Source organism: Physella acuta, unplaced genomic scaffold, assembly GCF_028476545.2.
Source record: "Physella acuta isolate Inbredline_101_S28 unplaced genomic scaffold, ASM2847654v3 ptg000281l, whole genome shotgun sequence".
In the NCBI taxonomy this organism is placed as follows: domain Eukaryota; kingdom Metazoa; phylum Mollusca; class Gastropoda; family Physidae; genus Physella; species Physella acuta.
This window is the reverse complement of record NW_026731800.1, coordinates 129,908-157,379: the sequence shown is the minus strand read 5'-3', so window position 1 is coordinate 157,379 and position 27,472 is coordinate 129,908. Positions and strand designations below refer to the sequence as shown.

The 27,472-nt window shown below is 32.9% G+C and overlaps 1 protein-coding gene across 3 annotated transcripts; it reads left to right on the top strand.

Moving 5' to 3' along the window:
• The first annotated feature begins 98 nt into the window (after positions 1-98).
• On the top strand, positions 99-27,472 carry LOC131939466 (mucin-4). 3 transcript variants are annotated; one of them, XM_059297773.1, is made up of 27 exons: positions 99-465; positions 9,844-10,026; positions 12,327-12,435; positions 12,948-13,168; positions 13,322-13,461; positions 14,609-14,853; positions 14,939-15,042; positions 15,149-15,242; positions 16,008-16,091; positions 16,362-16,477; positions 16,595-16,709; positions 17,066-17,175; positions 17,577-17,657; positions 17,774-18,071; positions 18,187-18,342; positions 18,663-18,857; positions 18,956-19,090; positions 19,183-19,475; positions 19,580-19,766; positions 19,985-20,167; positions 20,254-20,413; positions 20,604-20,785; positions 21,215-23,296; positions 23,907-24,126; positions 24,242-24,352; positions 24,518-24,649; positions 24,838-27,472. In XM_059297773.1, the coding sequence occupies exons 2-27, from the start codon at positions 9,932-9,934 to the stop codon at positions 25,371-25,373; spliced, it is 6,384 nt and encodes a 2,127-aa protein (XP_059153756.1). In that variant the 5' UTR covers positions 99-465; positions 9,844-9,931; the 3' UTR covers positions 25,374-27,472. The 3 variants fall into 3 exon arrangements, with proteins under 3 accessions (XP_059153756.1, XP_059153755.1, XP_059153754.1); XM_059297772.1 differs by having other exon boundaries at positions 18,184-18,342; positions 24,841-27,472; XM_059297771.1 differs by having other exon boundaries at positions 18,184-18,342.

The following is a 27,472-nucleotide window of genomic DNA, read 5'->3' as shown; positions in this document are numbered from 1 at the left end:
AGTTTGCAATAAATATGATAAAATACTTAAATAATGTAAAAAATTTACTTTTTTAGTTATTTCTCGCGAGAAGATCCGTGCCAACCGTCTATGAAGTCCCCAAAAGTGTTCAATATTATGGCCGCCATAGTGGATTGGAAAGTTATCACAAAATAATTAATTTTCAGAAATATAATAAGTTGGTTGTAAAAAACGTTTCTTTTTATGTAATTAAAGTGAACTTTTAGTAATTACATATAAATCTTTAGGTGTGCAATCCATTTCTAAGCTCCTTATAAAGGTACAAATGGACAAATACTGTGTAAACAAACGAATTTGTTCGTTTGTTTTGTTTACGTCGGTTGTTTGGAAATAATATTCTCATTCTGTTACCGTTTGTAACAGTAAAGGATTTTGGCTATTTATCAAAAATTGCGTCTATTTCATTTCAAACTGTGATATGGATTAACTGCTTTTCAAAAAAGAGTAAGTGAACTTCTAGTTAGTGTTGTTGTTTGATCTAGAATTGTAGTGGCCTAGGCTGAAAGTGAATCATGAATGAGAAAATTGGAAGTTGAGCCTAGAAATTAGAAATAAATTTATTAGCCTAATTCTAGATCTAGACTAGTTTCTAGATTTAAATCTAGAATCTAGATCTAGTAGTAGATTTCTAGATCTAAATTTCTAATCAGTGCAAGTCCATTCTAGTTACTTAGGTTCTAGACTCTAGATCTAGAACTAGACTCTAGCAGCCTAGCTGCACTCTAACTCTAGCTAGGCCTATTGGGAAATTTTTCCTAATTATCATAGAATGATAAAATGGACCCAGATTAATCCTATAATATACCCAATTGATAAAAATATCAAATTTATCATTCTAGGCCTAATAGTTTTTTTTATATGAATTTTCAAAGTTATGTGTTTAACTTGTTATGTTTCATTGTAACCTGCATTCCAGACGTGTGATTGGCTTTAAACTTGCATACCAATGTTGCTATTAAAGATATAATGATAAAACTTTGCACATTTGTACTCAATGATATAGGCAATAGAAGTCTACAAATAAAATAAAAATTAGAAAAGAGGTAACTAGAAATAATGAAGTTAAATTAAGGGGTGTGGCACTGTTCTATAGTGACTGCCTTACGAGGATTTCCAGACTGCACAGCTAGGTTGCTATTCCATATACCATCATGAAACTTTATATATTAGGACTAGAGCTTGTACAAAATACAATCATGCAAGTAAAATAAACATAGCTAGAGGAAAACTATAAATAGTGAACTTGAATATGGTACAGCGCAATTAGACTATGATGATTAACTACAGGCTAATATGTTACACTTCTTTGTTGCTACTATAAAAATAAAGATTAAACTTTACATATTGATTCTGGTGTTAGTAATAAGAATGCTAGTATACATATTGTACAGGTAATGTATAGAGTTAGAACTTACAGGTCAAATACAGCACAATATGATCAAGATACTTAACGATTTGCCATAAACATTGGATTTGTGTCCGTGTATAACATGGTAAAAATGTTATTATTAATTTAGAAAATTTTGGTTCTTGTAATGTTTCTGATGAAAAGTGTTGAGGTGTGCTAAAACTCAAAGATTGACATTTCACAGTATTCTTATTTATAAAATGTTTAGTGAAGTTGACGTATCCTTTGATAAATTCTTAAATGACATTAATTAAAGTGTTCATGTTTTCTTTCTATTATAGTTGCCTATAACTAAAACTGTAATGCAGTGCAGTTTATAAAATTGGGCATTATTATTTTTAATTTAGGCCCTTTATAGTACTTTATAGATCTAGATACTACAGATAGGCCTGTCAGTATTTACATTAAGGCCTAATAGTTTATATATTATATATATATATATATATATATATATATATATATATATATATATATATATATATATATATATATATATAGGCCTATATATATATATATATATTATTACACATCTCTAGACCCATTATTGTTTTAGTGTTTTCATTTCCATTTAGATCTAGATCTAGATTCTATTTTTTTTTTAAACTGTTTACAATAAATATAGATTTTTTCTACTTGAAAATGCCTTTATAATCTATTTATCTGCAATTCGTTAATGCTAGTTTGCTAGATCTAGTTAACCTGGTATTAAGAAGGTTAATAAAAATCTGGCTAATTTAAAATTTTATAATTTATTTAGGCAGCAATTAGGCCTAATTACATTCTTTCCATTTTTAATCTAATAATTTAGATCTAAAGTATATTTATTTTAAGCCCATTTTAATTTTATTGTAACAGTCCATTTAAAAACAAACAGCTATTTAAAAAACATCGTATGCGCATATCTATTAATATCTCGTAGCCCGGCCGCCATTATGAAATTACGCATGCTTTCTCGTTCCTACCCCTACGAGTTTTATCGCGCTACTCCTCATTGGCCCGTGCTTAAAAACCCTTCAAATCGACATTTCTATTTATCCAAATGGTTGGCATGCTATTTAAGCCTATTTTCATGCAACTTAAAGGATTATTTATATCTGAAATTTAGTTGTCAATGCGCCAGTTCGGTAGCGTCGGCATTTCGACAAATATTTGCTATTATCGGTGATCGCTTTCGGTATCGGACAATGTAAAACGGGAGCTAATTCATTTATTAGTATGTATAAAAGATGAAATTCAACTCAAATATTCACATCGAATACATTTTATTCTTCGATTCCGATGGCGAGAATTAACATGTTAAAAAATGGCGAATTTCAACAAGTACGATGAAAAAGTCAGGATGTGGTCGTACCGAATCGAAACAGCGGAAGTCGAAATGCCTAAACTCTAGCAGTCTATCTAGATCTAGATTCTAAACTCAAGACTGCTGTAGTGTAAAACTCACCCTCCATTTTAGCGTATTTTATTCCCCGCATCACGTTCACCTCCAGTTGAGCGTATTTTATTATAAACAACCGAAACACAAAAACATTAGGAAAACATTGGGCTTATGCCTCATTTCTTTATGAAGTTTTGATTTCGTTTTGATAATTTATTTTTGTCAAAACTTGAGAAAAATCCAAATTTGGAATATTGAATGCTACCTAGATCTAGATCTATAAGCCTAAACTTTTATGAACTGAGGCCAACACCATTTCAAATAACTATTGCCCAAGCTAGGCCTATGACGTATGGTGAACCCTCGACCGTGTAGGGATTTTTCTCCAGCTGTCGATCTCACGCTATTTAATTGGAACTGTCCTAATGCTTTTTTATTACCTTTTCTAATTAAAACACATTCATATAAAAAAATAAATAGATATAGATCTAGCTCTAATCCTAGTGTTTTTCTAACGTTTTTGCGTGTTTCGGTTGTGTTTGTAATAGAATACGCTCAACCTGAGGTGAACGTAAAGTGGTGAATAAAATACGCTAAAATGGAGTTTAACCCAAGACTGCTTCTGTTGTAACTTTCTAGTAGTGGTAGATCTAGACCTCTAGATCTAGATCTTTTTCTACAACACTTTAGTACATTTAATAGTTTTTATAGAGTTCAATATTTTACAACCTAGAGTAGACCTAAGACCTAGAATGCCTAGACTGTTTAGTTGCTGACTGTGTAGATACCAGTAGGTAGACATAACTATGGTCCTGTCAAAAGCAGAATTGGTCTGCTAAATCACACTAAAAATGGCTTCTTCTCTTTCCGCAATTTTGATTTAGGCTAGTCGAAGTTTGTTTGGCTAAATTTAAATAAGTGAATAGCTTAGAACCTATGTAGGCCTACTATTAGTTTTAAACTTTTTAAAAACAAAACAATTTGAAGTAAGAGCCATGGAAATGCAGCTAGATCTAGATCTATTTCCCTTTTTTACTTTCAAAACTGGGCCTACATGTTGATAAACTGAAAAATGTCAGCCTCCGAGATTGCTAGGGTTTTAAAAATGAATACAATGTTTTAGAGATATTCAATGGAAAGAATCTTGGAAGAAATGTTATTTTAATCATAAATTAGATCTAGACAGTAGATACATTTTTTTAACTAACTTGGCCCCTAACTAAAAATAATAAAAATATTATAATGACTCACTTTATTTTTTTGTTCATGTGGCCTATTACTAGCAGCTAGTAAATAGTAAGTGAGGAACACTTGAGCTTGGGAAGCTAATCTAAGAATCCTCAATAGTTTAAGGTTTTCTTAGCATCAACTAGTGTTAAATCAAACCAATAGTGTTATAACAGTTTATATATATTATATATATATTATAGTAGGGTTGGGTTATATTTAAAAATGCAGTAGGGCCGCCATAGATCTAGATCTAGATGTTGGCTAGATATCCTAATATATAAAAGCCCATATGCATAACCCCCCCCCCCCCCCCCCCGCATGTCCTGAGCCAAGCCACTAAGAGATCAAAATGATAAAGATACAGACTTTTGTCGAAAATAATATGTTGGATGTTTTAAATGTATAAACTAAATTTTATTTAGGGGGCTATTCATGGTCAGCTGGGAAATTGCCTTGGCCATATTTTATAGTAAAACTATGCATAACTAGTACTGCCATTAGGCTTTTTTCTCATTTTAATTATTATTTATCAATTTAACTCTGAAACAAATAAAGATTAGATTAGTAGAAGCAGTAGAACTTAACTAAATGTCACAGACATCCTCTCTTGAAGACCTTCTCACTCACTACTTGTTAAAAATGAGCACTCTGGAGTTTTAGTGGGAGAATCTAGTTGGTACCAGATCTTGATTTTAGATCTAGTAGCTAGGCCAATGCAAAAATTTAATTTCAGTAAAACAATATAATAGTTACATATTTGGATAGGGGCTGTCAATCTGATTACAGATCAGTTTGAATTTTCAAAATCTGACCATAAACAAAAAAGTTATGAATTTTTTAGTCATTAAAAAACAGCAGTTTTTTCAGACAACCGGGGTAGACCCTGAAAGAGGAAAAATACTGGGAGGGTATGGACCAAATTTTTAAGCGTTTTTCACTAAAAGTGGTATAAAAGCCAGAATACTTTATCAATTGATGTAATTTTAAGACATTTTATAGATTTTTGTATGCTGAATCCAATGATGCTATTTTAAAAAGTGTCCTTTGATTACTCAACCTACTAATCTCATAGATTATGTAATACCCCCCTTTAAATTTTTTTTAAACATCTAATAATCAACGTGATAAGAAGTCATTCTTTAAATGTAACGCTGTTTTAATCTAAAATATGACATTTGTATATGCTCAAGCTAATGGTAGATTTGAAATGGTCCAACATTGTTACATAACTATCAAATGTAAAGGTTATGTAATCCCACCCTTTGCTCAAAATATACCATGAATTTGTTTTAAAATCACTTTTGCTCATTGTCAGTTAACTTCAAGTTAATAGCCTACTAGAAGAAAATATAACTAATCAAGTTTTTCAATACAAAGAGAAGAATGCTATAGTAAATTTGTGATTAGGTAACTTCTTAAAAGATGTTATGTAATCTATGTGCAATACTATAGGCCTACTCTGTTCCAAAAATAAAGGCCTATCTCATTATAATTATATTTCTTGTTATTTTAAATATCTTAATCCTTTTTGCTATAGAATTAGTCTAGTTACAAATGTGTCTGATCAGAATCAGAGTGTGCTTTATGGTAATTATGTAATATTATTACCCATATTAAAGTTAATCATTTTTACAATGTCAATAAAATAAACTTTGGAGGAAAAAATTTTTTTTTTTAAACTTGCACAAGGTATAGATCTAGTTATAGATACATAACATAAATTTATATTTATGCCCAATGTTTATGCTAGTAGTAAGTATGTTTATGTATTTTGTAAGCCTACCAGTAGGCCTTTTACAATTAAAAACTTTCTTAAGAAAAAAGCACGTGTTTGAGTGCTTGACTGTGTAGATCTAGTAGATTCTAGAAATTGTGTAAGATTACCGTGTTTGGCTATACACAGACACGTGTACCACCACCAGCTTTTGCCTAGATTTAGTTCAATCAGACATGTGGGTAACCAGGTCTTCTGACCAACGAATTTTATTGCCCTATTACGTAAACACGACCGTTGGATAGGCTAGTCTGCCAACCCCAACCCGATGAACGTGTCAGATGAATAGTATGTAATCTCAGAGACAAAAGTCTGGCAAGATTTCCTGATCTATGCCCGAGGGTTAGTAACATCCACAAAGTGAAGGGGGGGGAGGTGGGGTATGAAACCACCGTGTACCGTACGGGTGTTATACAACATCAAAAGCTATGCTCGTCGGCTTGTCGCGTCACGGACTAGTGGGGGCGGGGTGAGGTTATGGGTGTTACATACAGTGTAGGATGGTCAGTGGCTACCCTCATCCACCCCACCCCATTTTGGTCGATTTGGCAAGCTAGTGGTATTAAAATTTGTAGAAAAGAGCCCCGGATATAATTTAATTTATTTTTAAAGCCATTTTTACGAAAAAGTAATGTACACAATGATGAAACGTTACACGAATCACATCACAACATTGTTTGATCGGGCCGAAGCTATTCGGATTAATTTCTAAAGAAGATTAATTTTGACGATTAGTCTTCAGCCGTAAATACTAACAAAACTTTTGTTTGACGTTTCAATGGGTTAAGACAAAGTAATGCAACATGTCTGTGTGCTTATAAATATAAAGTAGCAATAGCCGTCGAGTCAAACACGGGAACACATGTATCTATCTTTAGACATTGTTTATAGTCTCATCCAATCGGATCAAGCGCCTAGCGTCACGTGACCACACACTCGGCTGTGCCACACGATGTGTAGATCACCAATCAGTCGGACGGCGGCCGACGCGTTAATTTTTATTTTCGTTCGGTTTTAAAATGTATGGACGGCTTTATTACGAGGTGCTATATTACATGTCATACATTAAAATAAACGGCGGGATTTCGGGAATACAGCTCAGGGTTCAAATGTAAAATATGTCCAATAATAGACCGGGAAACTTGGTTCAACTTTGCGGTCCGATATCTCCAAAAGTATTTAACTTATTTTGACCACGAACCCTGAGCGTTATATGTCTACATTTAATGTATTCGTCTGCCAAATTTGACTGTTGTAGTACGTAAACTCGATACGTGTATAAAAATTTTGTAACGCGTCATCAAGTTAAAGACGGCGATTTGAAGCACAGCAGGGCGGTTCAGTCAGACAGCGGTCGGCGCGTCATGTTTATATTTTCGGTCCACTTCAAAGTCTATAGACGTCCTTATTATAGGGCCTTATAGGACATATCATACATATTAATAAACGTCGAGATTTCAGGAATACAGCTCAGGGTTCAAATAAAAAATCGGTCCTTAAATAGCTCAAATAACTTAGTTTAACTTTGCGGTCTGATATCTCCGAAAGTATTTAACATATTTTAACCAAGAACCCTGAGCGTTATACGTGTACATTTAATCTATTCTTCTACCAAGTTTCACAGTTGTAGTACGAAAACTCACAGAGTCTATAGACTCCAAGTAACACCCCCCTTTTAAAAAGGTGAAAAAGCCTCCCCCCTAATCGGCACGTCGCCGCGGAGGGTAAAAAATGCGATTTAATCGGCGATTTCTTCAACGTCTGAAATAATAGAGAAATCAAACTAATACACTTAAAAAGGTAATTCAATTACGAACAGAATGATGTATAACATGTTAACATAAACACAATAAAAGCATGCAAAAAACAGAGTTAAACATGCAAGGGGTAGGAAAAAGCCGATTTGTCCGATTTTCTCGGCAGCGGCATTGGCCTAGCTAGATCTAGTGGTAGATTTAGTAGGATTGTAGATCTAGAAAACTTATTAAAAAAGGTGTGTGACTAAATTTGTTTGTAATAAAAGATCTAGATCAGGTCATAATTTCTATTTCTCAGCTCTGGTGTTAGGGTCATAGGGGATATGTTATACCAGTGTCAGATGCTAATGCCACAATTATAAAATCTTGTTTTTAAAAAATAGTGTTAGATTACTGGTATTTAACTAAAGACTTGATAATGTCAACCCTAACCCAAGTCCTACCAATACTACCATAGCCTTAACCCTAATCTTTAACCATTAAATTACACTAAACCTGAGCTTAATAAAATTCTTGTAATAACCTATCACTACTAACAGGCCTATTTTGTGAAAAGTCAGTTTTTCAGACATGGGTAATACCAATATTCCTGGCCTTTGACTAGGTTTTGGTTTAGGGATATGGATTGGATAGCATTGTTGACATCAACAAGTTCAATTTAGAATCAGTATGTACTAATTTAGTTCAGCTGATTTTAAGCACAATTGACTTGGAATTAAAATACTACTTTCCAGCAAATGCTAATGCTTATAAACTGGCTTTTCTTATGTTTTATTTACTATTTTCATTCATGTATAGATTTGTTAAATTGCATCAATAGTTTCTAGAAATAATAAAAGACTTGTAATAACATTAACTCAAATTTCTAACAACTAGCTTTAACTAATTTACTAAGTAACAGAGATTAATGACTCATTAGATATTAAATTGTATAAATAAAAAATATATTTGTTAAGTTCGAATAAATACTTACTTAAAATAATAATTGTAAACCTGTGTGTGTATTTTAAGAAAGAAGAAGAAAGGGTCATCCATAAATAACATCACTCTTAGAGAAGTGGGTGTTGGTAATGAGGGGAGTCACAAAGTATGGTAATGCACCATTTGAAATTAGGCACATGGATTTGGACCCGATTATAATGCAATATGACATTATAATTTGACTTAAAAGGATGACTAATTAAGTTTTTCTGCATTAATTAAAATTTTCTTAAATTTGTAGGTAGTCTTATCCAACTATTCCGCACTATCATAATACACGTTTTATCATGTTCAATAGGTTTTTGCAAAAGTTTTTAGTCATGCAACTTTATTGTATTTTTTAAAATTTAAAGTATTAAAAAAATTGCATTAAAAAAACATTTTAATAACAAGTTTTCATGTAATAATGCACTAAAAAGGAGTAAATAAATGATTTTCTTGAATTATAGTTTAAAACTCTACTATTAAAATAACTATAAAGAAAAGCGTTGGTCGCTTCTTAAATATTAGTAAAGAATCAAATTCATACTATAGCGACCCACGCTTTTCTATTTAGTCATTTAAATAGAAGTTTTATAATATATTTTTAAAAAAACATTTATTTTTTTCCTTTTTAGTGCATTATGAGTATTACATTAAAGCTTGTTATTAAAATGTTTTGTATGCATTTTTTTTTAGATCTATTGTTGAATTGTGATCACCATGGCTACACCATTTTCCTTTAAATAATTAATAAAGTTGCGTGCCCATTGTAACATGTTTGACCAACAGTGAAATAGTAGAAACCATCTTAGGTTTGTATAAAGAACAAAACCGTTTCTTGTAATATGTCTGAATATCCTTTGTTTTTACACATTTCTACAAGCCCCTGTTTGTTTTGTTTGTTTGTTGTTGTTTTTTTAAAGGGTAATACCTAGCAGAAGTAATAACAAAGAATTAAAACATTTCATTTTAGTAGGTAGCAATAAAAGCTCTGATATCTACATGAATGCATGCATAACAATCTACATCTGCCACAAGACTATAAAAGTTGCCTATCATCTTTCATGATCTAGATATTCATCATTGAAAGTAGAAAATATGTAGTTATATAGCTGAATTAAAAATGAAATTACCCATTCAGATTTCCTGACGTAGTGCAAGAAGGAATAGTGTGGTCTGCACGTATAACCACACAAAAATCTTTAATTCAGTTAGCAAATAAATTACAGTAAATTTTGGTTCTGTTTAAATAAAAAATCTGAATATGCAACTCTTTCCTCTTTTTTGTATCAGCAATTTCTGTTTCTTTTAGGTGAAATTGTGTTTTCTGCCATGTTGGAAGCAGTTCATATCACTAAAGTGGATGTAACCAGTCCACGAACTCAGCTGGTACCATCGCGATGAGTGTCACTTTGAGAGTTGGAGCTGTTAAAAACAGTGGGGGCCAAGAGTCACATTATGGCAGTGGAGATGAGGCATCTTCATCATACACAGAGTAAAACTTTTATATATTTTACATAGTCAATTTTTACTAATGGGCAATAATTGCATTAAGTTATCAGTTAACCTCTAATCTTAATTCATATCCTTTCAAAGTTTGAAATTCATATCCTTTCAAAGTTTGAAAACACTGAATAAGGTACATATAAACCAGACATATATGAGTTTTGATGGGGTGAACAATTTGCAGCACTTTTTTTTAGAGTTTGGCCATATCCCAAATTGCATAGGTTTTCTTTCTCACCTATTGACAGTCTCTCTCCTCTGCCCCTAACCCATCTCAAAGAACTGCAATGTGGGTGTAGGAGTCAAAGGAAGAGTCATAAAATCTATATCAATTTACTTGTTGATAGTAAAATCTTTTGTCAGTTCATATGGGTGATATATATATAGATGGATGGATGGACATTAAAAGCTTTTTAAAAAATCAGTAAGATATTATACATAACAACCTCAAATTTTGTAATGCAAAAATAATTTTTAAAAGTAGCTTTACAAATAAAAGCATACATTTAACATATTATTTTTGTATTTTGTATGGTTATTGCCATAGGCTTTTCCTTGGTCTGCTTTGTCCATCCATATCATGTATTGTTGACATTCTGCATCCACATCAGCCCTTGTACCGTGTCAGCTTTCTGTCTTGATCCTATTACAATAAATTACATTGAGCATGGTAAATGTGGTTAAAATGTTTATATGATTATGAGTTGGGGACAGAAAATCATTAATTACGCTAACTCTAAGTCAGAATAAAAACACAGTAAATGCAAACTAGTTAGGTTGATTTAAACACAGAATACAAATTTTAAAAGCCTACTTAATTCAGGCCACATATTAACAAAGAGCTTAAATGTTTATGCTAATTTATATTATATTATATCATATTATGCATATTATTGCATCTAATTTTTGCATTTTGAATAAAAATTGAAAATAATTTGAGTTATATAATGTATTTAATAATATATAAATGGTATATATATTTTTCTCTTAAATTTGTATTTTTTAAACACTTCAACAATCCATTTAGGAAAAATTGTTAGATTTTTTTCTCCTGTCTTTTCCTGGGGCTTAATTTTTTTCTCCTTAGAATCATAGGAGCTTTTTAATAGTGCAGAATCACAGCAAAACATGAAGTGGTGTGACAGGTTACCTAATAATAATAATATTGACCAATGTGGGAAACAACCAACACGCTATTAAAAAAATACAACAACATCCGAATTTTAAATATTAAAACGTATGCGTACAACATGAAATTTCACTTTTAGTCCATGCCTTAACATTAAATCAAACTCCTTTTTAAGGTTAGACGTATTTTCCTCATTGTCCTGGTTTTTTTAATTAAAAAAGTATAGCAACCATTTTTATTTTAATATTTATCACATTTTAAAAAAAAACTAAACTAAACTACACATTTTGATTCAAATTGATTTTTGAATTAATAAACCGGGAGTGATCTCCCCTAAACTTTCTCGAATATTCTAATATAACACTACGGGGGATGGCAACTCGGGATATAGACTTCTAGACATGATTTTTAATCCATTTTAAATACTCAAATTTTTTAAAAATAGAATATAGTCTCGTAGAAAAAAGAAATGCACACCAAGTGAACGCTAAATAAAGATGTGCATAATAGTGCGCAATATTATTAGTACTTTATAAATTTACATGCGTTTTTTTGAGAAATCGGAAATAGCGTAAATAAGTACTTCCGGTCAACGGAAATTACTCAAAATTTGACACAAGGTAGAGAATTAGATCTTTTACTTACATATCAAATTTCATTTATCTATCTGAAATAGTACTCAAGTTATAGGCTTTTGAAAAATTCAAAGTAGAAAAAATACCACTTCCGGTTATCGGAAATCGCTCAAAAGTTGATACGCATCTACGATTTTGATAAAATACTTATATATGAAATTTCATCAACCTAGCTGTAACGGTACTCAAGTTATCGTGTTTACACACGGACACACACACACAGACATACGGACAAGATTGCAAAATTATGTTTTTCCGTATCAGTGATTGCAAAATTATGTTTTTCCGTATCAGTGAGATTTTTTTTGCACGATTACACGACTTTCTTTATTCTTCGTATATACGAGAAAGTAAAAATGTGACTTCATCATATTTTTTTCATGCCGATTTTTGCCTTATAGGCAATATGTTTGGTGTGTTTATTTTATTATATTTGTGTTTATATGTAAATGTATGATATAGATATATATATATATAATATATATATACTTTAAATATATTTATTTATGTTATGCATATCTACAGTGCTGATGTTCTTGATATTCCACTGCCTGAACACACTTACCAAAGACCTCTCCCACCCTCCAGCACGCATGCTCTTAATAGCTTTAGCTATTTTGGTCTTCCTTATCAGGTATTTGGTATATCATATTTCTATATAACCTTGTTAAGTGTGTTCCGTTTTTATATATATATATATATATATATATAAGCAGAGTGTGTGTAATGCTCCCAGAGCATCCTGTTGTGCTTAAAAATGTAAGATTAAGACTTGTTCTTTAAGTAATCTGATTACTTTCATAATGAAAGTATTCAAACTACAGACTAAAAAATCTTTCTTTTTTTGGGAGGAAAAATCTCTCTGCTAAATCCGCATTTCAATTACCATTGATGCACAGTGAGTTTGATAGTATGTATACTGTCAATCATAACATTTTTAATGCTAGTTGACTAGTAACGTAAATGGGAATCCAGTAGATATATACACTACTTTTTCATGGACAGTAGATTTTAGCCAAGTTATTGGAATTGAAGAAGTACTACCTGCTGTTATTTTAGCATTATTTTTGTTATAAAATAGCATTATATTTCCTTATTTGAGATTGAAAATATTTTGTAATGATAATTTAATTTTTTTTTAAATAGGATCATAATTATGGGATGCCACCACCTCCATCTCCTCCCCGACCAGTTTCGCCTAGGCCACCATCACCTCTTCAGGTTAATGGTGTTGTTCAGCTTGAAGAAGAGGTTAAAACAAGTCTCCCTGTATCTGTTGCAGAAGAAGTTGTGGAAGATAGTATCACACGATGTATCTGTGGTTATCTGCATGATGATGGTTACATGATTTGTTGTGACAAATGCAGGTATGTAGCAGCTGTATTTATAAATTATCTTCAATTTAATTCAAACTGTTTAAATCCTAAAAATAATTTATGTTATGCTTGCTATTTTAGGGTATATTTGTCACTCAACTTTCCAACCCCATTATTTATTTTCTTTAATGTCCTCTAATTTAGTGTTTGGCAGCATATAGATTGTATGGGTGTTGACAGAAATAACATCCCTGAAAGCTACTTTTGTGAGATTTGTCAGCCTAGAATTTTAGATGCTATGAAGGCGAAAACTCTGCAAAAAAGAAAGAGGGAAGAGCTGGCAGGTATGTATATTAAATATAGTAAACAGTGTTGGGCAGTGAGCCCTTTTAACACAAAAGTATGTTTGTTGTTTAAGTCACACTCCATAATAGGTCCCTCCACAGCTGACCTTCAAGTTTAACTAGATTGTGCAATACATTGGGCATGAAGATAACGACTTGTGGAAATTAAACTGCTTATTTCTACATTGCTTTGGTGTTTTCCGCTAGACTGTCAACTGTTTGAATCTGAGTTTGTCAGTAGAACATCCCTGAATCTACCCAGCTCTGATGGGCACCTAACTTACATTAGGGAAAGTAAAGGTGGCTTGGCATAGTATTAACCGCACTATCCCTTCATATGCAGAGGTCACAGAAACAGATGAACTCTACTTGCCCCATGGGCTGTCAGGTTCGAAAAGAGAACTTAACCTAATATCTGCCGATCTTAAGAGTAATGTTCCAGCCTGCTAGCCTCATATTACAAAAGAGAATAGAAATTTTTAAGAAATACTTCTAGCATAAATATAGTAGGAGTGATCTCCCCTAAACTTTCTCAAATGTTCTTATATAAGACTATGGGGGATGGCAGCTCTGAATATAGACATGATTTTTAATCATATTTTAAATACTTGCAATGTCTATAATAGTGCGGAATATAAGTAATGGATAATTATGCGTTTTTTGAGAAATCGAAAGTTAAGTACTACTTTCTGTAAACTGAAATAACTCAAAATTTGACAAAAGGCAGAGAATCGGATCTTTTACTTATGTGTGAAATTTCGTCTATCTGAAAAAGTACTCAAATTATAGGTTTTTGAAAAACCAAAAGTAGAATAAGTTCCACTGGAAATCTCTGAAAAGTTAATACAGAACTACAAATTTGATCTAATACTTACATTTCATCAACCTAGATGTAACTGTACTCAAATTATTGTGTTCACAGACATATGGACAAAATTGCAAAACTATGTTTTTGCGACTCATGGAGGTGTAAAACGTCAAGATTTTTTTTTTGCACAATAACAATACTTCTTCTATACTGTGTATAAGAGAAAGTAAAAAGTGGGGTTTTTGTTTTTTTTAATTAAAAAAATGTTTTAGGATGCTCTTTTTCAAGCATTAGATTTTCAACTAAACATGATTTTTAACTTTATTCCTTTTTTTTTAGCCCGTAATGTCTTGTCGGATTCAAGTGCTACTGATACAGATCCTGAAGAACCTGCAAATGCTCTGGCTTCTATGGGACGGAAACTTCCTTCTGGAAAGAAAAAAAGTTTAAAACACAAGCGAGCTTCAAAAGTTAAGGACAAACCTCCATTGAAACTGAAAATAGGCAAACCACTTTCACAGAAAAAGGTGAAAAAAGCAGGGAAAAAAGAAAAAGAAAATATCAAAGCATCAAAGCAAAAAAAGGTAATTTAAATATTATATTTTTTTAATTTTAAAACTTACTGTTGTGCCAAGAATGCTGAAATTTTTTTTAAAATTTACTTTCTAGTTATTCAAGCAAGGCTCTCAAAAAATAAAACTGGGGAAATTAAAAAACAGGCCATTACTGACACTAGAGCAATTGAATGCAGATCCATGGAATAGTAATTTAAGGTAATGGTTGTTTTTATTTGTGCTATTTAGCCAATCTTTGCATTTGCATGTTTTCCTTATGTTTAATTTTTATTCACTATTTGATAATGATTTTCCAATATTCCAGCCCTTGGGTTGATTCATATGAACATGCACATGAGAACCAGTACAGTCCGGCTGTTAAAGAGTTTTCTTGTAACTCTCATCTCATTGGTCACTCAGTAAGATATGCCTTTTCTTATTAAATCTTGAAATATATTTTTAAAAATCGCTCACGTGAGTAAAGCCAGGAATACTTGAAGCAAGAGGAAATTTAAAAGTAAATTTTCCATTGGGAATTCAATGGGAAAAGGTTTTCGCTACTGAGGAGGTACAATATTATAATAAATTTGAAGAATAAAATGGACTATCTTTAACATTTTTCTTGCTTTATGGTGTTCATCCAGATGCCAATGTTATGAATAGTGTCACCAGCAGATATGCATTTTTTAAAACTGCTTATGATAATGCAGTCAGTAGCATGTGTTTTTTTTTTTTTTAATTTGGTGAAAATTTTGTTCCCTTCTTTAATTACAATTAGACTTCTGGTTACTTTATGAAGCTTTATGTGAAGTTAAGAGAGCAGTAATAAAAATTGATTAACTGGCTAAATCACATCATAATTGACAACTCCTTTCACATATTTATGAAAAATCTCAAAAGTTATTTATTGAAAAAATTATGATATTAATATGCTTCTAACTATAAAAGTATGGAACGTCCAGCTCTTGTTTATTTTTCTAAGTAACTTTTGGTTATTATCTTCACAACACTAAATTATGAAGATCCGCTCTGGTTGTGAATGATGTGTTGATATTTAGCATTATATTGTGGTAAAATGCGAGGCAAATTAGAGGGAAATTTGTTCTTTAAAAAATATGTGAATCCTTATAAAAAGAGTCCATTGGAAAATATATTCTTAATATATATATGTATGTTTTTTACAGGTGGATATATCATCCATAATGCCTGATCATATGTTATCACAACTAACTTGTGTTTCTGTAGCTGATGTTAGAAAAAACAGAAAGGTATATTTTTTTATTTTATGTATTTGAAACTGTTCTGTTATATATTTCAAGTAATTTATAAAAGTAATTATGAATTGATTAGAATAAAGTTGATTATAATACATTTGTAACTAATATGTACATGCTTTTGCCTTACTAAAATAATTCTTTGAATTGAAGAGCCATAATTAGGCTAGGTATATGTTTAAAAATAATTTATTAAACACAATCAAGATGATTGTAATAAAATAAATAATGTTCTAAGTAATTTATTTTTGTCCTTTGATTAAGGGTTTGAAAGCAACACAAGAGATCCCTGCCGGCCAGGTGGTTATTGAGTACAAAGGCAGAGTCATGCTTCGTCACGATTATGATAAAGAATATGCTTTTGTTAATTCTTTTAAAAAGTAAATAATTATTCTTCTTTAACTATCTAAAAGAGTATTAGTTTCCCATGTAGAGGTTTGAATTTTTTTTATTATTATGAGTTAAAAATATCTATATATATTTTTTTTTCTCTTCAGACTTCAACCATTTGTACTTTTTTATTCTAAATTGGATGTTGATCTCTGTGTTGATGCCAGAATATTTGGCAATGAAGCTCGTTTCATCCGTAGATCATGTTCCCCAAATGCAGAGGTTACATTTTGTCTATTTTTGCTCTAGTTATTTTCATTATATAGCTTCATATGTTTAGTCTTTGAAATGAGTAGGTTCAGATAATTAACTGTAAGAAAAAAATTCTTGTCCTACAAGCCATGCATAATTGTAGAGCAAGTAATGCTGATAACAACTTTAACCATCAAGGGTAGCCTGGGACTAGTGTTAAATATGGGGTTAAAATATCAACCTGCAATATCAGTAGAAATATTTAATATTAGTGAAAGTATTTGATTATGACTGAAACAAAAATATTACTTTTTATGTATTCTATGACAGAGCAATAAATATAACATTAGAACGTTATTAATTATAATGCTGTTTTTTACCCACAGGTTAAGCATATTTTTACACAAGGGAAGGTTTATTTTGTGATTGTGTCTCTAAGAGATATTTCAGCTGGAGATGAAATTACTATTCCATTTGATTACAACTATCAAGATTGGTAAGATCAGTATTTTGACACTTGACTTTAAATACACTTACATGGTTTTTTCTTGCCAATTTTCACTTTTTAGTACTAGAAATAAGCCTACATTTAAATAACTGACTTTTTTTTATGAATGATAATAATGGGTTGGATAATGAAGTGGTAGAGCCATTAACCTTAATTGGGACTTGTGTTCCTGGTTCTAGTCCTTAAGGTTTCCTATGAATCCATCCAACTCTGGTAACTACCTGACATTTACATTGGAAGAGTTAATGCTAATCTTATACAGTGTGTAGAGAGACATTTGAAGTCCCTCTGCTGAATAGATTGGTTTGTTAGGATCCCTTGCTTACTAAGTTACAATAAATGTATTTAAAATGGCATGTTTTCAACAAATAACATTTTTGTATCCTCAGTTCATATTGTGTGGAATGTGCTTGCATGAAAAACAATTGTGCTGTTACAAAATATTGGAAAAAACAGAAAAACGCTTACAAGTGAGTTGTGTTTAATCAGTCATTAGATTACAAACTTCAATTCACCATTGCTCAAACTCAATTTAACAGGTTTATTAGAAAAAACTCAATCATCAATCGTTTTCTATATTGAATAGGTCTTCAACAAAAGAGTTTACTTTGAAACGCAAGAAACAGCTAACTGGTGGTGATGCAAGCAGAGATTGTTCTAATGACACTTCTAACTCAAGTTCTTCTCATACCAGTCCAAGTAGAGTATTATCGTCACCAGTGAAAGCATTGCAGATGAAATTAGCTACATCTTCCAGTCCTCCTAGATTAAGTAGCCCTATTAAACTTTCAAACGTATCCACTCTCTTGGCTGCTTCAGCCCTTCTTGATGAACAGCCTGATATTGCATCCAGTCTTAAGCTTGAGGTTCCTGAATCATTACAGGTTACTTTCATATTCTTTTTTTTTAACATGTAGAATCATCCTTTTTTTGTTTGATTTATCTTGCTCTTCTATTATTTTGCTTACTTGTAGTAATATAACACTTAATTTACAGCAGCAAGCACCACCACCCCCAGCTCCACCTCCCCCACCACCAAAGCCAGTGGCAACGCAAAGAAGAGGAAGCCGTCTCATTGAAGAGACATTCAAAGAAGAGAAAGTAGAACCAATAGCTCTCTCCCAGATGAAAGAAAAGCATGTTAAAATAAAGGAGGTTTGTTACATTTTCATCTTTTTTTTTAGCTTAAATTATACTAGGTTTTTGAAGAAGAAAAAAAGCATTTTACTTTTGATAATTATTGTTTTTTTTTTAAAAAGTCAGCCTTAATAATTTTTCAATCTGTTTTCAAACTGACATTAATGAAACTTATAATTGAAATTTTATCAAGCATAGAGCAGATATTTTTAAATCCTTAATAGAATATTTACTTTTTTGCATAATTCTTTCAACAATCTGGTTGAAACTATTTGTAATTGTTATCCTAAAGTAATAACCTTTTAAGAATATTCAACTAATGGGATGTTTTTTTTTAGTCTAAAACAAAAGATAAAGAAAGCAAAGACCATCATTATCATCATCCAGAAATAAAAAGGGAGAGGCGCCCATCTTCACGGAGGCAAAGTTTAGATGAACTTGAAGATACAGTAGATCCCAAGCTTGAATCTTCTGCTTCTGCTGGAAATGAATCTGAAGACTCCAACACTGGGTTTGAATGTCCTAGAAAAATGGTTTGTTAAAAAGTTTTTCAAAAACTATTATTTAGTTTTAAGTCAAGTAGTATTTAATTAGATTTTTAACACTTCTGTTTTCATAACACTTTTTTTAGACACGAGAGGAAAGAAAACTGGATGCTATTATGAAAGCATTTGAAAAAATGGAAAAACGTGAAGAAAGAAGAAAAGAAGCATTGGCAAGAGGAGAAATAGGAACTAAGAAATGTTCAGAAACAAAGCCTAAAAAGGTTTGTAATTTACTGGTATTAAAATTTCAAACACTTGTCAATAGAATCACAAATAAACTAACGATGCAATTAATTCTATTATATTCTTAAAGGAAAATGATGGACAAAACAGCAGTGGTAGCACACATTCTCGTTGTACTTCCCAAGACAGCCCTTCTGATACAGATCCCAAAACTGAGCCAAATGAGGAAAATCCTGAAATAAAATCTCCAGAATCTTGTACGGATGTTAAACCTGAAAGTCCTGCTACTGGTACTCCTCCAGCCAGTAGTGCAAATACCACAAGCTATTTCTCTTCAGCAGTTCTCACTTCTATGCAAGATAAGCCACTCAAAGAAGAGCTCCCGCCCAAGCCTGTTAGAAAGGCTGGGAAAAGAAAAAGAAGGTGAGTAAATTGTCCCTTAGTACTAAAATAGTATTAAAAAATGAATAAGTGCAATTACCAACATTGACACTGACTTAAACCCAAAAAAAATTTGCCTCATACAGAAGAAGTAGAGTGCAGAGCACAGCGGTTATCTCTGATGCTGCATCAATATCAACAGATGAAGGAAACAGTAACAGCAGCTTTCCACCAGCTCCATTATCAGTGCCTGTTCCAATTACTCCTTGCCCTATGAACAATCCCAATTCAGAACCTGATGGAGGTGTTTTCAAATTTATAAAGACAAAAAAGGTATGGAGCAAAAGTGTATATTAGGTATAGTGTTCATTTACCACAAAGCAATGTAATGATGTTGTTTTATTCATTTTCATGCTTGCTTTATACTTGCTTGTTATGGTTTATTGTTAAGATTTATCAAAACAGATTTGTTGAAAGTAGCCTACTAAGAAGTAAATGTTTTGTCCAATTTTCTAAGATAGTGATTTAATTCTGTTATCCATTTTTTTCAGCACCTTTATGATGAGTGGACAAATAAACAAGAAGATGAAACAAACAAAAATGAAGAAGAAATGTTTGTTCATTGTTTACCTAATCCACATGTAAATACAATGGAACATCTACAACGAAGAAATTCCAGTAGTGCTGGCTGCAATAGCAAAGGTGCAGAATCGAGTGCTGGTTCAGCAAAAAAGGTATTTTTTAAGCCTAAATTTTCTTGGAATGTGTGTTTCTGTGTTAACTGAAAAATGTAATTAAAATGAATTTCTTTCTCTAAAAGCGGTGGCTGCGCCAAGCAATGCATGAAGTTCCAACACCATTCATTTTAAACCATGGCCTGTCCGTAAGCACAGATAGTGGCGGAGCCTCCCCAATTCATGGTAGTTCAAGTCCAAATCCTGGAACAGGGTTGGGAAGTCCTGGGGCAGCATCTCCTTTAGGTGTGTATAAGAGGTTAATTGCTATAATTTTTGTGGCTCCATAGCTAGTATTGGTCTAGAGCCTGATCACCTTTTATTAATATGGAATACAGCAAAATAAGTTACTCTATACCTATGATGGGAGTTATTTTACCTCCATGTGCATATTTTTCAGCTGATCTTTAATTTTGAGAAATTGTATTTATTACAGACTTTGTGACACCACTTAAAAAGCGAAGGTTAATGAGGGAATCACTTTCAATTGAAAGTAACGGGCCTTCACCTAGTCCTGGCATCTTATCAGAGAGCTTTGCTTCCAATAACATTGGCATCACTTCAAAAACAAATGGAGTGAAACAGATTTTCCCAGCGCACCGTCACAGTGTAGATGATGTAAGGAGCCCTCTTATCTCAGAAAATGAATCTAGAAGTATAGATGAACTGAAATATTGGCATTGATATTTTTTGGGGGGAGGGGAGGGTGGGGGATGGGGTGTAAATTAAATATTGTAAATAGTTTGTACATATGTTCATTATTTTCTAAAGGTTGTGAAATGGGAATGGGGTTGAGTGCTTGTAAGTAGTGAAAAGGCTGAGTAGATGTGTATGCTTGAATCTTGCCTTGTGTCTCTGAGTAAATAAAGGCTTACCTATTCAATGAAATCAAGTTTAATGTAATCTCTTTTATTTCCAGTTTCATAGTATTTAAATTTTTAAAGTTGTGTAAAAAATTCCTATGTTATTTATTTTTGTTTGCAAATTGAGTTTTAATTATTTTCTATTGTTCTTTTTTTTCTCTTTTTTCCTGTTGGGATTCTGCAGAGATTGTTGTTACATAAAGGCTACCCTCATCAAAATGGCTTTAAAGAAGCAGTTACTCTGAACGATGGAAAGAAGTCATGCACTGCCTCATCCTCACAATGTGCTTTGTCATCAGCCCTCCTTGAAAACAATTTGCCCACTGTGAACACAGACCAAAGAGTTGAGTCATTTCCTGATCTGGACACAATGCTACCTGTACCAGTTTCCTTAACTTGGGCTAATGGTATGTCTGAGGCAGTGCCAATCTCTTCTGTGTCATTGCCATTCACTCAGCCTAAACCAAACACAAAATACCCTCTTAAATTTAGAGGTATTTTTGAAAGAATGGAAGTAGACAGCAGTAATGAGCCGCCAAATGAGCGAGAAATTCAACCAATAGCCTCAACATCTAGAATAGAAAACAATGGACTTGATTTGTTGCAGCCCCTGTATAAAAGTATTGAAGAGGATACCAGAATTGATAGCTCCGCATCTACAGTTGTTGTTGTAAATAGCAGTGGTGTGTACAATGGTGTAAATAATCTAATAGATGAGGGAAGTGAGGCTGGCTGTGTTACAGCCAAGACAATAATGGATGAAGACAGTCCAGCAACTGTTCGTGTTGATTTAAATGCTCATGAAATGGAACCAACTTCATTAACTGATAGCACTGCTGTTGTTAATCTCAACAATAGATTTTTTGCTAGTAGTCAAGACAGGCTGAGCTTCATAACTCAAGGGGAATGTCAGGTAAATAGTTCTGAAGATATTGTTGAACCTTTGACCGGCCATAATAGTGAAATCTGTGATAATGTCTGCACTGACTCTGCGAGTGTGCATGTAAGTGAGAATGACATCCAAAGAACTTTGAACTTAAGTCACACAGAAGGTGAAGTTGTAGATAGTTCTCAGCATGTAAATAGAAATGTGTTAGGACAGTTTTCAGCAGTATTTGAAGAAAGGAACTCAATAAATCCTTCAAGTATGCTTGGCACTTCAGTTGGTTCTAGGCTTGATGCGGAGTGTATTAGTTCAAGTGGTCAGACCAGCTCGACTTTGGTAGAATCTGTGTCAGAGGAGCCGATGTGTGATTCTTTTGAGGAATCTGAACAAAATATGGAAAGTGTTAATAACAGACATTGTGATTCCAACAGCATAAATGTTGAAGACAGTAGCATGCATGATGATCCTGATGAGAATAGCAGTGATAATGTGCAGTTGAGGAGTTGTGACTCCATGGGAATAAATTCAGTATCCAATCATCCATCTACTAGTAGTATGAATGAAAGTAATGACATTGAAGAGGAAACAAGTGATACTGCTGTCTCTGAGTCACACTGTAATGGACAGCCCTCTTTTTTCAACAATGCTGTTGATAACAATGTTGACTCAACAAGTTCAGAGACACACAGGGAAGCTATTCGCAGACCAATTTTTCATACTTTAACTGTGGACACAGGTAATATAGACACAGCAATCCTGGATGGTGGCTGTGACAGTAACTATGAAAGATTACCCAGTGCGGAGGGCATGTGTGAAAATTCAGTTACTGGGGATGAGTCCTCTATGGAAGGTTTAGGTGTTTCTTCTTCAAATGGTTTGGATTCACAAATGGGTAACAGTGCGTGGGAAAGCTACGGTAGGCAAAAGGACCTTCAAATGGAAGCTTTCCCAGACAATGCTGTTTCAACAGTGACTCATGATTACAATTCAGGGGTATCACAAAGTGTATCCAGCAACCAGGAAAGGTCCAATCAGTTAACTGTCGATGAACAATCTAACCTGAGTTTAGAAGCACAGCCCACATCTTCTGCTTCTACAGATGTAAATATAACTCTTACAACCAACAGTACTGTTCCCAGTTGTCATGTACTAAGCAGCACTCCTACTCCACGATCTTTCACTTTATCACCGTCGTCCTCATCACTTCTATCTTCACCGCCATCAGTCTTCGTTAATGAAAGTGCTTTAAGTTCCACATCGCCCAACTTGTCCACTGCCTCGCCAACAATTATGAGAGCATCAAGCTCCAATCATGTACCTGTGACAAGCTCTCCGCCTATTTCTTCAACAGCAGAAGCAACTCCTGCTGTGAAAAAAAAGGTAATTGTAAAAAGAAAACTTTATTATTTTTGTGCCATTTTCATTTCAGCATCGAGTCTAATAGCTATTCCTTGACTGTCACAAAATCTACTTTGTACCGGTTCCCCATACCTTTTTCTTACATTATAGGTTATGCACGTTGTGGAAATTTTAGATTTTAAAAAAAAAATGCTTTGATCCTGGTGGATTTCTGGCATTTGTGTAGATTATATTCCCTTTATTCCTAATGCATTTGTAACTATGTATCACCTGCCTTGTACTGATGAGGCTACAATTTTCTCTTGCTGGAAATAAAATATAAAATGGAATCTTTTGGAAATTGTATTATGGTGCTGAAATTGTTATGTCACAGAATTAGATCTTTCTCCATCATGCTGACCTCTACTTATTTTCACTGCAAGTTGACAACAGGACTAGCCAGGAAGCCTTGGTGGTATGTGTTAGAGTTAACTCACTAAAATGGAAGTGACCTTCTACATAGTAACATATTAGGCAACCCTTACTACACAAGACATGGTGGAATAAAATACCTAAAACTTCTATTCTGCTGAAATTAAAATTTAATGACAATGGTAAACTTGATCCTTTTTTTTTTTTTTTGCTTCTATAGGTCAGTCTTTTAGAATACCGCAAAAGATTAAAGGAAAAGCCTGCTTCAACAAGTGTAGAAACAAAAACACCAGAAACAACATCACATCAGTACAAGATGTCCTCATCTCACACAGCCACATCATCCACATCACCATCCAAGTCATTTCTTTCAAGTAACACTCAGAAAATGCCTACCCTTGCAACATTACCACTGTTTCGTTCAACTGATAGAAGGAAAGGTATGATCTATAAAGTATAAGATTTGTTAAACTTGTGAAATTTAATGTTGCCCATTAATCAGTGTCTTTTATACAATTTGTCTGAACCCAAATGCTTTATTTGTTGCATTATCAGATGACAAAAAGAAACCCATTCCAAAAGTCGAGAAACAGCTAAGTCTAACTGAAAGGCTTCGCTTGGAGTTCGGTCTTGAAGACTGCACAGAGGAACAAAAAAAGAAATCAGGTACTTAAGAATTAAGTAATAGTGGATTCACATTCTTTCACTTTCAACATCAAAGTGTGTTCATTCTGTTACATATACAATTTTCTTTTTTATTCCCTTAAAAACAGCAGAGGTAAAGAAGAAATATTTTTTTTACAGTTTTTCACTTTTCTTGCAATATTTTAGATGACTCAGAGGTTGCTTCATCAAATGGAGGTAGAGATGACTCCTTGCCACCCCCACCTCCTCCTTCTCAGCCAGCTTATGCATCAGCTAGCTTTGTTGCATCTTCATCCCACTCAAGACCAGGATTTCTTGGTAAAGGTTATAAAAATATAAAAGCATAGATCTTGCATTTTAACCCTTTTTAACTTGTTTTTGTAATTGCAAAGAGATTTTTTTTTACACTTAAGCACTGGTTATTCATTTATTTTTAGCATCTTTTCCAAACCATATTAATAATGAAGGTAATATACATTTAAACGAACTTTCAATTGCAAATCTTGCAGCTACACAGACATCCATTGTAAATGGTGGCCCAAGCACAAGTTACAACTACCATCAGCAGCCAAGCATTTCATCAACTTCAACCCCTCCACCTGTCGTAACACCGGGAAGAGAAGGATTGGTTTATCCAGGACTGGTTACTGCAACTCTATCAAATCATACACCGCAACAAGCCCCCTCTTCTTCTTGCCATTTAAGCGCCTCAAACTCTCAGCAGCCTCATACAATTTCATGGACTGCTACCCAAGGACCCACATCTTCATCTCCAGCTTTGTCAGTGAATCACCTTTCCTTTAGACCGCCTCTACTTTCTCAGACAATTGTAAGTGGCAATACAGTTCCAGAAGATCATCCACCACCACCTCCACCCCCTCCAAGACCACACCATCGACCATCTCCAAGCTCATCCACATCATCATCATCAGTAATGCACAGACATAATCTTCAAAGCTCTAGTGGAAAGAGTAACAAGGCAGCACCATCCTCATCAGCAGCATCTTCATCACGCTACCCAGAAAATAGAAGCAGGTACTAAGCTGTAACTAGCTGAATGTAAATTTTGTACTATAAACTGAACCAGATCTAAAATGGTATGAGCTGATGTCTCTAGCTATTTGGTCAATTTACGCATTTAGATATATTATTTTAGTAGTCTATTGTTTACATATTTGTTTCATGATTCTTGCCACAAAATAAGTAGTAGCACTCTATAAGTACAAGTCATTCATTTAAAATCTTCTAGAATCATTCATTAAGGCCTATAGTGTAGTATTGTTCAATTTTAAAAATTGTAAGCCTAAACTCTATAAATTGACTATTGTAGTTTCCTATGTTGTTTTATCTTGTTTAACTTTGTTTATACTCTTTTTTTTCCCAATCACTGGTTTGTGTGCAGTATAAGATGAATATATTGCCATACTCTGTGCTTTTATGTTAAAATTCTCTAAGCGCATGGTCATTTTAACCAGAGAACAGCAAGCAACAAAATCAGTTTCACGCGTTTACCTTCTGAAACTACTGCCAGAAAATTTTCTCACTACGAATCATTCCGTCTTTGCTAAATAAAACATTATATTTTAACATTATGTATAGCTGTTTTTGGTATTATGATCTTGAATTAAGTGTAAACTTTTTTAAATGCTATAATTAACAGTAAAAAAAATATGTACACTACTAGTTATGCATTTAAGGGTTTTATGAGATTACCTTTGTGAGTATTTAATAATTAGTATCATCTGCACAACTTCTAGTTCAAGACTCTAAAATCACTTTCTGCCACTCAGTACTTTAGTGAATACAACCATATACTTTTTTATGAATTAATTTCCAAAATATTTTAACATTTTTTAATTATCTGCTTAATACATGTTTCTCTTATATTACTGTACACATCTTAAAAGTTTTTTTGCTAGATGAGTGATTTATTTTGACTGCTAAGATGATCTCACGGCTCCTTCCAATAGCCCTATGAAGTAAAGAATTATCACAATTAATTGTGGATACATGATTCTACCTATTGTTTACCATACTTGCGTTAGTCATGCTTTGAATCAACTATCGGATTAGGCCTATATCTAAACTAAATTTGAGCCAATCCAGACATTCACTGAGTATTATAATCTACAGAATCTAATTTTTAATTAGCTTGATTTAGGTCTCTACTGATGTTGTATTATTCAGGGACTCTAATAGGTGGCATAATGTGAATTTCCAACTGCGTCAAATCACATTTGATGGTTAACTCCTATGTATGCTTGTTAACCAAACCAGTTTGTGACGCAATTTCTTCTTTTACAAAATACCCCTTTTCAGCTTTCATAGTGTTTAGTAGTAGTTAAAATAAATATCGAGTTGAACTAGGTTACAAAGTTCATAAAATAAGTAATGAAACCAAATCATAGAGTTTGTAATAGTAAACCTTTTGCCATATTTTTCCAGTTAGGTTTTGTCAGCTGTGCGGTTCCCCTCTACAGATCAACATTGATGTAAACATTGCTAATTTCTGTTAAATGTTTAACCCAACTGTTGAAAGAAACTGACTATAGTGCTGATAAATCTTGTTTTGATCTTTACTTGTAAATAGTAACTCAATTGCTGTAAATAAAAGTTGTATTTAAATAACTAAAAATATATATTAAAATGTGCTTGATAAACATGTGAAAAGTTTTAGTTTTCTGTAAATAATTGGTTTGTGATGTAACAATTATATTGTCTAAATGAACATAGATTTCCTACTCGCCCGTTGAATAATCTGATTTGCTTTTGTTAACTATTCTAAATACTATTACTAAAGAAACATCTGCTTTGTTATGATGAAAATCCTGCCATAAGTACATGCCTATTTGCTAACTTAATCTTCAAAAAATTTAGTTCAAAATAATAGGACCATATTTTGGACCATTTTGTGTTCTATTGTACATATGCCTTTGGCTCAACTTTTCAGGAGGAAATTCATTGCAGTAAGTCCCAAACTTTCATAAAGGGAGAAGGGAGGGGTTTGTTGTGTACATACTTTGTTGTCATGACATAAAGGTCACTCATGTTTCTTGCTTATGTCATGTAATGCTAGAGTGTTTGATGTCAATGCTTAATGCTCTAGTGTTATAAATAAAAGTTTTAAATAAAATGCATTGA

Bases quoted from the DNA above. Each gene is read 5' to 3' on its own strand.
- LOC131939466 (XM_059297771.1), top strand. From the start codon at position 9,932: ATGAGTGTCACTTTGAGAGTTGGAGCTGTTAAAAACAGTGGGGGCCAA. The intron at 10,027-12,326 runs GTAAAACTTTTA...GCATATCTACAG, and splicing joins GCATCTTCATCATACACAGA to TGCTGATGTTCTTGATATTC. The intron at 15,043-15,148 runs GTAATGGTTGTT...CCAATATTCCAG, and splicing joins CCATGGAATAGTAATTTAAG to CCCTTGGGTTGATTCATATG.